Source organism: Cyrtonyx montezumae, unplaced genomic scaffold, assembly GCF_038088225.1.
Source record: "Cyrtonyx montezumae isolate F1298 unplaced genomic scaffold, pur_monq_1.0 scaffold_21, whole genome shotgun sequence".
NCBI classification, from domain to species: Eukaryota; Metazoa; Chordata; class Aves; order Galliformes; family Odontophoridae; genus Cyrtonyx; species Cyrtonyx montezumae.
Window position 1 is genome coordinate 4,542,591 of NW_027071948.1, and position 14,744 is coordinate 4,557,334.

The 14,744-nt window shown below is 59.3% G+C and overlaps 2 protein-coding genes across 2 annotated transcripts; both read left to right on the forward strand.

The window, feature by feature from the left end:
• The first annotated feature begins 742 nt into the window (after positions 1–742).
• NBL1 (NBL1, DAN family BMP antagonist) lies at positions 743–7,329 on the forward strand. The gene is made up of 4 exons (XM_065737800.1): positions 743–890; positions 6,180–6,374; positions 6,466–6,577; positions 6,936–7,329. Exons 1-4 carry the CDS (start codon positions 868–870, stop codon positions 7,188–7,190), a joined length of 585 nt encoding a protein of 194 aa, XP_065593872.1. The 5' UTR covers positions 743–867; the 3' UTR covers positions 7,191–7,329.
• A 2,352-nt stretch (positions 7,330–9,681) lies between these two features.
• Positions 9,682–12,933, forward strand: HTR6 (5-hydroxytryptamine receptor 6). The gene is given in 4 exon segments (XM_065737801.1): positions 9,682–10,503; positions 12,132–12,167; positions 12,170–12,379; positions 12,470–12,933. Coding segments are annotated over 4 exon segments (1,389 nt in total). The 5' UTR covers positions 9,682–9,774; the 3' UTR covers positions 12,884–12,933.
• The last annotated feature ends 1,811 nt before the right edge of the window (positions 12,934–14,744 follow it).

Sequence of the window (14,744 nt, forward strand, 5' to 3'; positions counted from 1 at the left end):
TCTCAGCACGGCTGTTGCTTTCTTACTGCCATCCCTTCCAACTTCTCTGATCTCCGCATTCAGACGGAGCTGGCTGAGCCCACCCGAGCCCTGCAGGTAGCTTTGGTTTGGGTTGGGCCGTGCCAGCGTTTCATGCTGCAGCCTCTATTACATGAAGTGCATCTGTGCAGAAACAGAGCCCTTCCGGCCCTCAACAGTTATCGTAACTGAGAGCTGTGATGGGCAGAAAGGTGAAGGGAGAGAGGGAAGGGGGGAGAAAAGAGGAGCGGAGGAAAAGTGAATGAGCAATGGAGAAAAAAGAAGGGAAAAAGCAGAGCAAAGTGTGTTGTAGAGCGTTCCCAAAGCCTTCACTGTGGCTCAGCCTCTGCCCCAACACTGCGTTTCAATAGGAGGTGTTTGCGTTCAGCGAGCCAAGCGCAGCCTTTGTTTCTGTCACCGCTGGAGCAAGAGCCGGGAAATCACCTCTGCACACAGCACTCCTTCATCCCACGGCCCCGTCTGGTGGCCCAGAAGGGCACTCTGGGGCTCTCTCGGGGCCGAGGAGGAGGAGGAGGAGGAGGAAGAGGAGGAAGAGGAGGCGGCGGTCCCCTCCCTCGTTCCCCCTCCTTTCGCTTTCCTCCCCCCCACGCCCCGATTGTGCAATAGCGAGCGGCGGGGCCGGCGGCACCGCCCGGAGCCCGGCACCGGGGAAAGGGAGGGAGGAGGAGGAGGAGGAGAGGGAAGGAGGGAGGGAGGGAGGGAGGGAAGGAGGGAGGCGGCAGCTCCCGCCCGCCCCGCGCCTCCGGGGGCCGCGGCGCCGAGGATGCGGCAGCCGTCGGGCACCGCGGGGCTGTAACCGCCCGCAGCCGCGGCCCCGGAGCCCATGGGATGTGCCCGCCGTCTCCTGGGTGGTGAGTACCGCTCCGGGAATCCCCCTCCGGGATACCCCCCCCCCCCCAACCCACCCCCTCCCCGAGCCCCCGCTCTGCCCCGCACCGAGCGGACCCGCTCCGCTTTCTCCGCCTTTGGATGAGCGGCAGATTTCCTGCCTCGTTTTCTCTCCCGTTCTCCCCCGAGCGATTTGAGGGCGCTGCCGCCGGCACGAATCGCAGACGGGGCGGACCCCGCGGGATCGGCCGTGCAGTCCTTAAGCTATTTATTTCCACCGCCGCCTTTAGCCCGAACGAAATAAGAGAATGGGAAAACGGGGAGCACAGATCGCACATCTGTGGGGCAGAGTCCTTCCCGTCCGCTATGGGGCTTTGAACGGGAGTGCTCAGGGAGTCGGTTCGCGAAGCAGCGCGGGACGAGCGGCCGCTTGGGAAGCGCGGAGGAAGGTGTTCCGACGGCACCCGGCTTCTGTTAGAGGAAAAGTTCGCCCCGAGAATGGACCGTGCAGGTTTTGCCTTTCCTGGAACCCGCTGAAGCCGTTTATCTCAACTATCTATCACCGCTGCTTGAACCGTAACGCAGGATTTCCATTTTTACGAGCGTTTGCAGCCATCCTTAAATGTTAAATGCAATACTCTCCCCGTGTGGGGAGTTTTCTCCTTTTCTTGGGGACGTTCTGGAGCCAGAACACACTTCAGCTGCAGCAGAGTTGGTGCGGACAATCCCTTATGCCACAGCTCTCCTGCTAACTTCTCCTTACAATCTCTGCCCCGTGGACTCACACTTTTGCATAGGATTAACCCCACCGACTTCCAGATTCAATTTGCAATTGGGGCACCGCAGCTCTGCCATAACAGATTCTTTGGGGGAACAACAACAACAACAAAAATCATCTGTCCACCACGGGTGCTTTTGCTTTCCGAAGGCAGTTTCCCATCTCCAAAACAAAAGCAGCTCGCCTCAGATTTGCAAACCGCAGCACGGGAAACGCAATTTGCCTTCCGCACAAAAATCCCAAGTGTTTGCAAACAGCCCCGAGAACAACCCGAGCTCTTGGCTTGACCTCTCGGCGCTGAATTCCAGCCTGGGGAGTTTGTGGTCTCCCAAAGAGGGCGAACGAGCTCCGGAGCGCCCGGCCGGGAGCCCAGCAGGAGGGAGGGATGGCTCGGCCGCTCCGACCACGCTCTTCCCAACCTTCGCTGTGAGTTCTGGGCCCAGTGCTGCAGTTTTGGAGGGGCAGTCTGAACGTCGGGAGGTCAGCCCCGGCGCCTGGGAGGAACTGCAAATAGCAGCAGGGCTGCGAGCGGATCCGCCGGCCCCGCAGCGTGTCTGTCCTCTTACATCCTCGTGCCGTGGGGGAAATCGTGCAGGCGTTGGATTTGGTGTTGGCAAAACAGAGCAGAAAGAACAGCAGCACCGGGGCTGGCTGATTTCTGCCCCCGCTTCGGCTGCAGAAGCAGGAGCACAGCAGAACCACCGCGGGGGACCCATCCCTGCTCCGTCCCCTCTTCCCACCTCCCGCTGCCAGCTGGGAACCCGATCCCCCCGCGCAGGGCACGGCTCTTTATGCAAGTTTGGTAATGAATGAGCGACCGAAAGCCGAAAGCGAGCACGGTTGGCATTCGAGACAACTCCCATCCCGGCTGCGGGCCGGCCTCGCGCTGCGGGAGCGCTCAGCGAAAAGAAATCATAATCCCGGTGGCCACTATTTACTCCAACTGGTTTTATCTGGTTCCAGTTAGGCTTGTTTGGAGTAGGACGAGCGGTGCCAGATTCTGATCTCATTTGCACCAGCGGAGTCGGTCCCACTTTGCTGAGTGAAAGCAGAGCTGGGCCTGCTGGGAGCCGGCACCCCGGGGACCCACACCACGAAGAGGGAGTGCTGCCTGGGAGCCTTCCCAGCTTCACCCAGACAGGAGGGCTGCACGGGGAGCAGCAGCTGCTGCAGGGAAGGCAAAACCGATGGAGGGGCAGCGCGTGGGGAACGGCAGCACGGGGCGGAGCTGCACCTCGCTCAGGTCCGGGCATGTGAGCTCAGCCTGCAGCTGCAGTGCTGCTCCGGGAGCCTGGAGGAGCGGGGACGGAGGGCAGCGCTTCGGGCACTGCGCTTTCTTGGCCGTGGCTGTGTGTTAAAGCCGAACAGATCGACCCGTTGAAGCAGTTCACCAGAAACTGCTTTCGTTGCTCGTGCCTCCGCCGCAGCCCGCCCGCCTCCTCCCTCCTGCAGAGCTCCTTTCAGACCCCGCTCTAAGCTGCACTCGTTCAGTTGCTCTCCAATGACTTCTGTAGGCAGAGGAGCCCGGATTTCTCTTTCCATCAGTCCGGTTTTCAGACTCTGGTCGCGCTGCTGAGAAGCCAAAAGTGAGTTCCCAATCCTGGAGGGGAGAGGGATTTCACCGTGCTGCGCTGCTTTGCTCCGCTCCAGCCTTATTCCAGCCACGCTGGAGTGGAAATCAGTGTCACCTCGTGCTCCTGGAGGGAGCAGTGAGGAACGTCTCGCAGTGACGCAGCGTTGGCTCCGTTAGCAGAGCCCTGCAGGATTTAGGGTGTCCCCCTTTCATTTTGTGTCGCTCCTTCCCGGATTTTGCAGCTCGGCAAAGCAAAGCTGAAGCTCTCAGATGGGATTCCTGTGCTCACTTCAGCACTCATCTGCGCGAGGAATGACCTCTAACCACTTTCAGAGCGCGGCTCTCCTCCCTCTCCCCTGGTGGTATCGCCATGTCATCGCTCACATGAACTCGGGACCGTGCTGTCATGAAACGTTCCCGATGTCCACCTGCAGGATAAAGAGGGCAACACCGACCCCATCTTCTTTCTCCCGTTTCCCTCCCGAAGCAGTTGGTCTCCTGCTGTACAGCTCCGCTGTGAGCTGATGCCCTTCGGCTGTGGATGTTTTCCCTTTGGAACCGTGGGTGCAGATTGTGGCTGCAAAAGGGCTTTGGGTTTCGAGGCTGCAGAGGAATCCGTGCCCCGTTCTGGAGAGGAGAAAGAGGGCCCCGAGTGCGGGGTCCCGCGGGCAGGCCGTGCTCAGGGGCAGCTCCGGGGAGTGCACACTCGTTCCTTGAGGGGCCGCAGTGTGTAATTTAGCTTGTCACAGAGGAATGTGCTCAATACTTTATTTAACGGCGAGTTTGCAAACCTGCTCGGATACCTCATTTCTCGCTTCCCTTCCCAGCCAGGGAGGAGAAGGAACACGGTGCTCCTGTCCCCCGCCCTGCGGCCGCTGTCAGGGATGGTTTTGGGGCAGCTCTGTTTGCCTGATGGGTTCAGACGATGCCGCCAGCACGCTGCTTCCAGCCCCAGCTCCCTCCCAAACTCACCCGGTGCTGCTGCAGCCCCTCTGCAAACAAAAACTGCAGCTGGGCCCCGGCCATGAAGGCGTCCTCGCTCAGGAAAGCAGAGGGCTTAAGCCATGTGCTTAAGTGCTATCCTGAATCCGGGCCAGGGCTGTGCTTCAGCACAGCACAACCTCACCCATCCTGCTGTCGGTATGGGAGCTCTGGGTCTCCTTGGTGCCTGGGTGTCTCGCGGGGCTGCGGGGCCGTGCGTACACTCAGAAACCTGGAAAAAAACCCACCCCAGCCAGCACCTCCTTTGGAAGGAAGGAAATCGCTCTGTAATTGGGCGTGTGGAAGTGAACTTGTGCGCTGAGTCCTGAGGAATTCCGGCTGTTCCCCAGGGGGTTCGCGATTGCTGTTTGGGTCACATCCCAGCTCTGATCTCGGACTTGCCTTTGGGAGTGGGATTCCTCAGCACGGAGCCGTTGGCATTTGAGGAATGAGTGATGTTTGTTTCAGACAGCCGAGCACGCCGAGTGTGTGCAGCTCAGCTGCAGAAAATTCAGCCTAACGAAGCAGAAACAATTGTCTGCACTTCATCACAATCTCTCATTAATGACGCTGCGACTTCGGGGGCTCCAAGCTCCTGCTCCTCTCCCACCAAACCCTGCACAGCCTGCTGTGTGTGGGCCAGGCCTAGAGAAGCAGCGGTGCATTGTACCATCTTAGTTCCTGTAGGGTCAGGAAGAGAAGTTAACAGAGCCCCTGATCCGATGGTGGGGGCAGGGAGAGGGGCTTTGGTGGGACTGAGGACAGGGAAGCATCTCTGTGTGTGTGTGTCCCTCGTGAAGAGGGGTTTCTGAGTCAGACCCAGAGGTTGGCCTTAGGGGAGGGCTGCCAGAGCAGAGTCCTCTCCCCCAAAATGCCCTTAAAGCACCAGAACTGAGCTCTGAAGGTGCCAGCAGTGCAGACAGACGCGGTGGCTCCCATGAGCTGGTGAAGACAGCGTGGAAGGGCTGAGCGTGTGGCTGGGAGAGCTCCGAGCAGAGCTGATAAACACAGATTTCTTCCTCTCCATTAGAGGGCCGCGCCCGGGAGCCATGGGACCCACAGGAGTCTTTCCAGTGTGGGCTTTGGATCTTCGTCCGGATAAGTAAACAGTAGGGAATAACAAACAGCACGGTTCTAACGAACACTTTAGGAAGTGCACACGTCTGCCTTTCGCTACGACTTGCTCCAAACCCCACGAAGGAAAAAATTCCCCTGTCCCTGTGATGCTTTCCACCCGCCTTTCCCCAGCGACTGGGAGTGTTAGCAGCAGCACCGTGGCTCCGGAGTCCAGCTGGCCAGCACGGAAACCGGCGTGGGATCTCTCTGGGGGTGGTAGGTCACCTCCTTGGCTGAGCACTGCTATGAGCAAGCACAGGACCCCCCCCCGAGTTCCCATCCTCGGGAGAACCGTCCGACGTCCGAATGGGAACGGCTCTGTAAACGTCAGCGCTCCTTTGGCACGGCCCTGGTCCCTTTGGCACGGCCCTGGTCCCTTTGGCACGGCTCTGGTCCCTTTGGCACGGCCCTGGTCCCTTTGGCACGGCTCTGGTCCCTTTGGCACGGCCCTGGTCCCTTTGGCACGGCCCTGGTCCCTTTGGCACGGCCCTGGTCCCCGCCTGTGCAGGGAGGTTTGCCTCGCAGCGACACCTGCTGCGAACCGCCGGGGGAAGAGAGGTTTTCCTTCCTGGGAAAGCGGTCCCTGCGTGCTGGGAAACCTCGAGGCTTTGAAGGTGGGAGAAGAGGAAGCGGAGAAGTCCGCGCCTTCCTCAAACACAAACATTTCTGCGGTCTGCGACCTCTCCAACCCGGTGGGATGCGGCGGTGACGCTTTTGTTTTGCAAACTCCTTCCAGCCCGACCTCGGGTAAGAAGTGGTGGAAAGCTTGCTGTTACCGCCGGCACAGAGCTTGGTTCGGTACAGGGCACAGCAGCGCGTCTCGCCTGCTTCCCCTCCTGCTGACACTTTGCTCCCCGGCTCCAGTTGCAGGTTTCCAGCAGAGTCGGCCATGATGTTCTGGTTGGTGGTCGGAGCCCTCTTCCCAGCGCTGCTCCTGGCTGCGCCGCCTCCCATCAACAAACTCGCCCTCTTCCCGGACAAGAGCGCGTGGTGCGAGGCGAAGAACATCACCCAGATCGTGGGGCACAGCGGCTGCGAGTCCAAGTCCATCCAGAACAGGTAGGGATCCTGGCTGCCCAATCTCTTCCTGCCTTCGTTGGGAGGAGCGGGCGCCCACCCTGAGCCCTCCCCCGTCCCGCTGTCTCTGCAGGGCCTGCCTGGGGCAGTGCTTCAGCTACAGCGTCCCCAACACCTTCCCTCAGTCCACGGAGTCCCTGGTTCACTGCGACTCCTGCATGCCAGCCCAGTCCATGTGGGAAATCGTGAGTATCCCTGCGCGCTCCTCCATCTTTCCTGCCCCTTTTTGCTCAGGGGCTCTCAGCTTCGCACCGCCGCCGCTTTGGGGTGAGCGGTCCTCGCTCCCTCTGCTCGTGGTTCCCCTCCAGGCTGCCTCGGGTGACTGCTCTGCCCTGGGAAGCCCGGGTGGCAGGGGCTGCTGGAAGCAGCGTGAGTGCTGGCAGAAGCACCCTCTGTCCTTCCCTGTCACCTCCCCCTGCCGCTCACCCCCGGACTCCCAAGCCCTGCGTGTTTCCTGCCACACGGATCCCGGAAGGGGCAGGACAGGACAGCCCTCGGGAGTCGAGCCCCGTGCGCTCACCGCATCCTCACCCCTCTCCCCAGGTGACGCTGGACTGCCCGGGCAACGACGAGATCCCCAGGGTTGACAAACTGGTGGAGAAGATACTCCACTGCAGCTGCCAGGCTTGCGGCAAGGAGCCGAGCCACGAGGGAGCTCTGTTCAACGTCTACTTGAACGCGGAGGAGAACATGCCCGCGGAGGGGCCCGGCCCCCACCACTATGCCCACCACCAGCAGGAGGTGGAGGAGCCCCCTGCTTCCAGCCACCACCACCACGAGGAGGAGGGCGACGAGTGACCCGGGCCCCGCGGACTGTCCCTGCGGAGCGGGCAGGGGGGTGTGCGCGAGGGGGAGGGCCGGGGCTTGGGGGGGGGGAGGGGGTGGTGGAGGCTTTCCTGTCTAATAGCTGCCGTCACGCTTTGCTCCCCGCCACACCGCGGGGCCGGAGCTGCGGGGCCACGGGAGGGCTGGGGGTTTCTGATGCAAAACTACTTGCACATCATAGTAATAATATATTGAGGGGGGGGGGGGCTTGGGCAGAGGGCGGGGGCCGAGCTGGGCTCCCCAGGGGCTGTGTGCAGGATCTGCTGTGCTGCCCTTGCTGAGCCCTCGGAGCTTTTCTTCCACGCGTGGCTCTTGCCTGACATGCAGGGAGAAGGGACACAGCCGCGCAGGGGATGCACATCTCTTCTGGGGCATGTGGGATAGGGATCTCCGCTCTTCCTCGCTCCTCTCCTGCCCTCCTGGGGTGGCAGGGCTCAGTGTGGGCTCGCTGCTCCTCCTGGCAGCCCCGTGCCCTCGTTAGGCAGCTCACAGGGAGCACTTCGCCCCGGCTGCGCCTGCGGGGCCGTGTGTGTGCTGGGGGCCGTGGTGGTCAGAGCTGATTCCTCGCTGGTCCTCGGGGCCACCACGAAGCTCACAAGGGCGGGGGATCTGTGCAGTGCTGGGGCTTTGTGTTTCGCAGCCCGTGCCGGGGTGGTGTGGGTGGGAGGCAGCCCCTCTCCCCTCCTTCCCTGCTGCACTTTAATTGTGGTGGAGGGAGAAGGGAGATGAGTCCCGGGATGCTGATGGGCCTTCGCAGGGGACTGCTCCGGAGCGTGCTGCCCCTCTCTCTGCTGTATAAAGCTAAATTTCTTTGGCGCTGTCCTGACAAGAGCTTCCAGAGCTTGTAACCGACGCCTCCCACTCCTTTTTACAAGTTTTGGTCTGTGTTTTTCGTTGGTTTTTTATTTTTATTTTTTGTCAGTTTTTGTTTTGGTTTTTTTTGTTTGTTTGTTTTGTTTTATTTTTTTCCCTTAAATAAATCAGTTCTGACTTCCACCTCTGGGTGCTCTGGTCCCGCCGGATGCCCCAGGGATGCGCTGCGGGACAGCGCAGGGAGAGCCGCGGTTCCCTTCAGCTCTGCGCTGCCCAACGGAAAACCGTTCCGCTCCCGTCCCGTGGGCTCTGCGTGGGCTCCCGCTCGGTTCTGCTGCCGCTAGGTGCCACTCTCGATCCGGCGCGTTCCGTGGGCTCCAGGAGCGCTCGGGGCCGGAGGAAGGCGAGCTGGGAGCGGGACGTCTCGGGAGATGCCGGCTGCCGGAGGGGCCGCGGCGGGCGCGGTGCTCGGGCTTTGTTCAGCCCTCTTTGCAGCCCCGAGCTCGGGGTGCGGCGGTGCTGGGAAGGAGCGCGGCCCAGCTGTGAGCAACGTGTGCTGCTGCAGTGATTTATCGCGGCGGTGTGGGCTCGGGGTGGGTTTCCTCGCGTCGTTCCCGGCGCAGATGGGGCGAGGAAGCGAAGCTCTCCCGGTGCAAGCGAACAAACCTCCCGCTGCGATCAGAGCATCGCGTGTGTGCTCTGCCCGGGGCCGCCTGCCAGGGGAGGATCGAGGGGAGTAAAGTTGGAGGGCATCCTGCTGGCTCCCCACTGCTGCCACAGGCAGCGTTAGGGACAAACAGACGCGTCCCCGCTCCGCTCACGGGGGTACAGGGGTGTCCCGTCTCTCCATCAGCACTGGGGGCGGTGCTGCGGTGCCCGTTCGAAGGATGAACCCTTCCAGTAACGTTGCTTTGTATTTGGTGATGGCCGAGGCACCGCCGGTCGGGCTCAGCCGCACACGGCACAGCAAAGGGGAGGCCGAGCCGTGCGCGGGCTGTCTCTTTAACGCAGAGCAGGGAACTCTCCGGCCGCCACTTCGCAGACTTTAGACCAAATCCCCGTTTTCGTTAGCGTTTCATCTCCTCCTCTCCCCTCCTCCTCCGAATCGGCGTTTCTGCATCCTGCGCTGAGCAGCAGGTAACAGTCTGCCTGGCACCTGCACGCACACGCGCTCGCACACATCCCTGCTCGCCAAACGCACCTCCTGCATCTTCCTCCTGCGAGCATCCCCGTGCCCACCCAGCGCTGCTCTGCCTCTCCTCGCCGTCTCCGGCTGCGGCGGCAGCGCTCAGGCACGGAGCAGCTCGGGGGGGCAGAGCTCCGCGGGTGGGCAAAGCCAGCGGGGTGCTGAGCAGCGCGGTCCGGCTGCCTCCTGGCGCGGAGCATCCAGAGCATCACGGAGTCCGGCGTGTCGTCCCGGTGCCCGCGGCATCCTCGGCGCCCAGCAGTGCTGCCCGGGCTCATCCCGGCCCCGGGGGGGGGGGATTTGCAGGGACGAGCAGACGCCTGGCTGTGAGTAACAGGGAGGGGAACCTCGCTACTGCTGATCGGCTCCGGGAAATGTCGCTCTGCCCTGATTGCCAGGGGAGAGAGAGAGTGGGGAAGAGAGGGAGGGAAGGAGAGGAGAAAGGAGGACAGCCGGAGAGATGGCACTCCTTCCCCTGGAGCTGGCGCCGGCAGTGATCACCTAGCACAGGCGAGGAAGGTCCCCATCTGCAGAGCCAGCCCCGCTGCCCCGCTCCTCATGGAGGGCGACTTCGGGTCCCCCAATGCCAGCGTGCTGGGGGAGCGCTCGCTGCTGGTGGGGAGCAGCTGGGTGGCCGCCTTCCTCTGCTTCATCATCCTGCTGACCGCAGCTGGGAACTTCCTCCTCATCCTCCTCATCGTCACCCAGCGCTCTCTGCGCAACACCTCCAACTATTTCCTGGTGTCCCTCTTCATGTCCGACCTGATGGTGGGGCTGGTGGTCATGCCCCCGGCCATGCTTAACCAGCTCTACGGCCACTGGGTGCTGCGCGGGGACTTCTGCTCCCTCTGGTGCTCCTTCGACGTCATGTGCTGCAGCGCCTCCATCCTCAACCTCTGCGTCATCAGCTTGGACCGTTACCTGCTCATCATCTCCCCCCTGAAATACAAGCTGCGCATGACCTCCTGCAGGGCCCTCTGCCTCATCCTGGCCACCTGGACCTTGGCCGCGCTGGCCTCCTTCCTGCCCATCAAGCTGGGCTGGCACGAGCTGGAATTCGAGGTGTGGTCCCCCAACATCACGTCCCGGGGGGACGAGGAGCAGTGCCGGCTGGTGGTCAGCTTGCCCTACGCCCTGCTGGCTTCCTGCCTCACTTTCTTCCTCCCGTCCGCCGCCATCTCCTTCACCTACTGCCGCATCCTGCTGGCAGCCCGCAAGCAAGCCGTGCAGGTGGCTTCCCTCACCTCCAACGTGGCCACTGCTGCCACCGGCGAGAGCACGGCGCAGGTAAGGGGCTGCAGGCGGGGGGGGGGTTGTTCCCGTGTGTCAGCTCCAGAACGCAGGTGGGCCCCTCGTGGAGAGCAGCTCTGCAGCGTCTGTGGTGGGTGAGGAGCAGAGGGCTGCGGCCGCTGCTGGCTGCATGCAGCTCTCACACTCAGTCCCAGGACGGGGGGGTCTCGGTGCCGGGCGGTGCCCACGTCTCGTCCCTCCAGGCTGCTCAGGAGGACAGGAACAGCTAGAGCAGAAGCAGAGAAAGAAATCCAGACGCAAAAAAAAAAAGCTCAGTGGGACACAATAAATGCTGCTTCCACCTCGTGTCGTCCCAGAGGGGTTTTATCTTTCAACTAGTAAATCTTGGCCGTGGTGGGTGTGAGACTTGTGGGGGAGAAGGAGTTTAAATATCAGACTCTGGAGGGCACCTTATTTTGCACATCCAGGTTCTGTTTTTGTTACCTGGTCTATAATAGGAACTGCAAGACACCTCCTTACCTGAGACTGCTGGCTAAGCCAATACACGTGTGCTCCTGCAACCAAAGTGTGGCTGCAGTTGGGGTGGTTTGTATATCTCCAGAAGGTAATTGCCACTAAATCTAACAGCTTTAATTCTCTATAATAGGCTTTATTGACCTCATATCCTACAGGAAAAGACAAACGTAATTGCATTTAAGTACCTTGATTTGGTTTGTTGTTCTCTCTCTTTTAAGAAAGGAGCCAGGACTCAGACCTGGCCAGCCCTCCAGCGCATGATGAGCTGAACCAGACTTTGAAAAGGAAAATGAGAATCAAAGAAGAAGCAGGCAATATCAAAATATGCTTGTTTTTTTTTCCCTGGATGTTGTGTTTTTGGACTCTACAGAGCATACCCAACTCAACCACAACCAACCAATGCAGTCCAACCCAACCAAACCCAACTGAAACAAAACCAACCAATCCAACCAACCCAGTCAAACACAACCCAACCAAATCCAAACAAACCCAACCCAACCACACACAAGCAAACCTAGCCACCCAAAACCAAATCAAACCTACTGCAGCCTCATGGCCCCACTGCTGCACTGCTCAGGGAACCAGGGATGCCCACGTGCTTTCCTCTGCCATGGGGAGCGTCCCAGCAGGGCGTGGGTTGCTTATAGGAATCCTGCATCAGCTCAGATGGATGTCCAGATGAAAACGCAGGGTCAGCTGGTGAGGCTTTGAGCTCTTAAATGGATTTGTTCTCTTTTTGGGCAGGAAGCTGAGTGGCAACAGGGCCTCACCTAATTATAACAGAAAGCTGAGACAGTAATTTAATTTTAGACTGCAAGAAGGGACAGAAGACTGAGTTAGTTATGGTGTTGTAGGCTGAAATGTTTGACATCCCACTTTTAAAAATATAATTGGTTTGCTGCTCTAATCAGCAGCAAGAGCTGCCTCTTCAGGGCATGCTTTATTCTCACCAAAACACTGACTGAGCCGGGTTTCCTATAAAAGAAGCACCTTAATGATAAAGCTCCTGTTTTACAAGGGAAAAAATAATCTTCTCAGTGTTGAGGTTTTCTATTGCTTCCTCTTCCTGACTCACGGTGCAGTGGTTGTGGTGTGGGCCATCCTCTTGCCTCTGCCAGAAGGGAAATAATAATGGGATTTTCTTGAAGGATTTGCAGCACCGAATGCCACTTCCCTTGGGCAGGAGGCTCCAGGTCAGGGAGAAGTGCTCACTCCCTGCCCTTGTCTCCCTCTGTAGGTTCCCCACACCCTGAGTCAGCCCGCAGCCGGCAGCGAGAGCAGGAGGTTCACCAACAAGCACAGCAAGAAGGCACTGAAGGCCAGCCTGACGCTGGGCATCCTGCTGGGCATGTTCTTTGTGGCCTGGCTGCCCTTCTTTGTCACCAACATGACGCAGGTAAACACCTTCTTGGGTTTTCTTTTGGCAAGAAGAGCTTTTTTTTCTCCAGTGGGTGACTCGGCTAACCCTCGCTGTGCCTCCCCCCAGGCAGTGTGTGACTGTGTCCCAGCTGGCTTCTTCGACGTGCTCACCTGGCTGGGCTACTGCAACAGCACCATGAACCCCATCATCTACCCGCTCTTCATGAGGGATTTCAAGAGAGCCATGGGCAAATACCTGCCCTGCTGTCGGCGCTCAGGGGAGCCCCGGCCCAGCGCCATCTCCCTCTCCATGAGGAACTCCAACAGTGGGCCCCGCGCGGCCACGTCCCTCAAGAACGTCCTCACCTTGCAGGCTGAGACCGACTCCGCTGTCTCCGAGGTGGTGGCAAATGAGCACAGCCTGCAGCTGCCCCCAGAAGGTGCTGTGTCGGCCCACGGCGCACGCCTGGTCAGTCTTTTCGAGTCAGAAACCCCAGAGCTGGAGCTGCAGTGCCAGCAACTCGGCACCCCCGTGGCCTGAGTGCCAGCTTGGCTTCGTGTCCCTTTGCATCAGCCCAGGGGAGGTGCTCAGCTTCCACCAGACAGAGTTTGGGGCTGCTCCAGTCCACAGCACATCGCGTCTGCTGGGGGTTTAATGTCCCCACCTGCTCTGGGCTGTATCTGTGGCAGCTTCCTGTGGAAGCAGTGACTTGCAGCACAGCCATCCTATTTAATCACGAGCAGTCTGCAGTACGGGGGACGGAATCTGATGCACAATGTTCAGCGCCGCTTTCTGGATATTCCACACGGGTGTGGGTGTTCAGCTTGTTCGTGGCTCCACGGGTATCCTGACAGTAGGAAGGAACGAAATAAGTTTCCCTTCAGCTTTCATCCTACAGCCTCCTATTTGTGGCACACAGCCATCACTCCGTGCTCTGGCAATCCATCGATGCGAAGACGATGCCGTTTCAGAGGGCACTTCAAACACCAACAGAAGCTCTCAGCTAATCCTTCCTCAAGTGCCTTTCTGATCAGAGATGGCTGTTGCTGTGTCCTCCCTGGACTGGCACCCCTCCGGGAGGTTTTGATTGCCCTCCTGAAGCCCACGCTTACACAAGTGAACCCCAAGTGTCCCTCCAGCATGGGAGGCTGGCAGGAGAAAGCTGCATGCCAAGCAATGGCTCATTCATTCTCTTCCCGTGTTGCTGCGCTGCGTGGTTCGACTGCGTGAGAAATAATCCGGAGGTAAGGTGTGTGGACAGCTCGGGGAGGTTGCTGGCACAGGGAGGGCTCCCAGGGAGCCAAAATCACAAGCTGCAATTGCACTGAGTCGACGAGACCTTCCAGATCTGGAGCAGCACTTGTTTTAAGGCTGAAAAACCCAGAGGTGCTCTCAGGAGGGGGTTTATCCTCTTGCCATGTTCCTGCTAGGCTGCATTTTCTTGGGCTGAGCAGCAAAATGAAAAGGACCCTGTGCAAAGCTGAGCCCCTCCAGGTTGAGACCGGGGAGAAAAGGGAGCGGATGCCAATTCCCTTTATGGAAGGAGAAAGAAATCAAACAGGTTTATGTTTATTCTATGCCAAGTATTAGCTTTATTTTAAACCAATTAAAATATATATCTAGAGGGGGCTTTTAAGCTTGGAGATGTGTGTGGGACACAAGAGGAAAGTCTCTGTGGGTTGCTGGCTTGCAAGGGAGGAAGCTTCACAAAGCATTAAGTCATAAAAAGCTCACTGTTTTCTGCTGTCTTTCACCTATGGGACTCAAAGCGTGTTCCTAGTAGTAACGAGGCCTCAGACACTCATCACACTCAATTTGCAGGGAGGGAAACAACTCTGATGGTTGGAAAGTGCCCAAGCCATGTCAGCAAACCTGCAGGAGAGCGGGGAGGGCAGCCAGGGGCACTCAGCCTTTCACCTCCTGCTTAGCAGAGCTGAAGCGGAAAAATATTTTTAATGACCTAGCAATGAGTCCCTCTCCTCAACATGCTTAAAGATACCCACACAGCCACACGCTTTCCCAAGAGTTAAATACCAGAAAGATGGTCCCCAATGGTGGCAGCTGTGAGATGAGAGGACTGCCAGCCCTCCCTGAGGAATGATGCTGATCTGGGCCGGAATCGGCCTTTTCTCATCAGTGGGAGATGCTGTGGGAGACTGCTCTGAGAGCTGTGATCCAGTGACACTGAGATGCCGTGTGCTGGGTCTGAAAGCTGCAGCTCAGCTCCTGATCCTCCTTTTGTGCTTTGAGCGTGGTTTCAGTGCTGGCTGAGCATCCCTGCCTGTCACAAAGAGCTGCAATTGGCCTCCACGCAGGCCAGGCAGAGCGTGGGCTCACTCACAGTTCTGCTGCCTCCCACCCAGCCACACAGCAGCACTGGGAGCTGCAGGGCAGCAGCTCA

Bases quoted from the DNA above. Each gene is read 5' to 3' on its own strand.
- NBL1 (XM_065737800.1), top strand. From the start codon at position 868: ATGTGCCCGCCGTCTCCTGGGTG. The intron at 6,375-6,465 runs GTAGGGATCCTG...CTGTCTCTGCAG, and splicing joins TCCAAGTCCATCCAGAACAG to GGCCTGCCTGGGGCAGTGCT. The intron at 6,578-6,935 runs GTGAGTATCCCT...CCCTCTCCCCAG, and splicing joins CCCAGTCCATGTGGGAAATC to GTGACGCTGGACTGCCCGGG.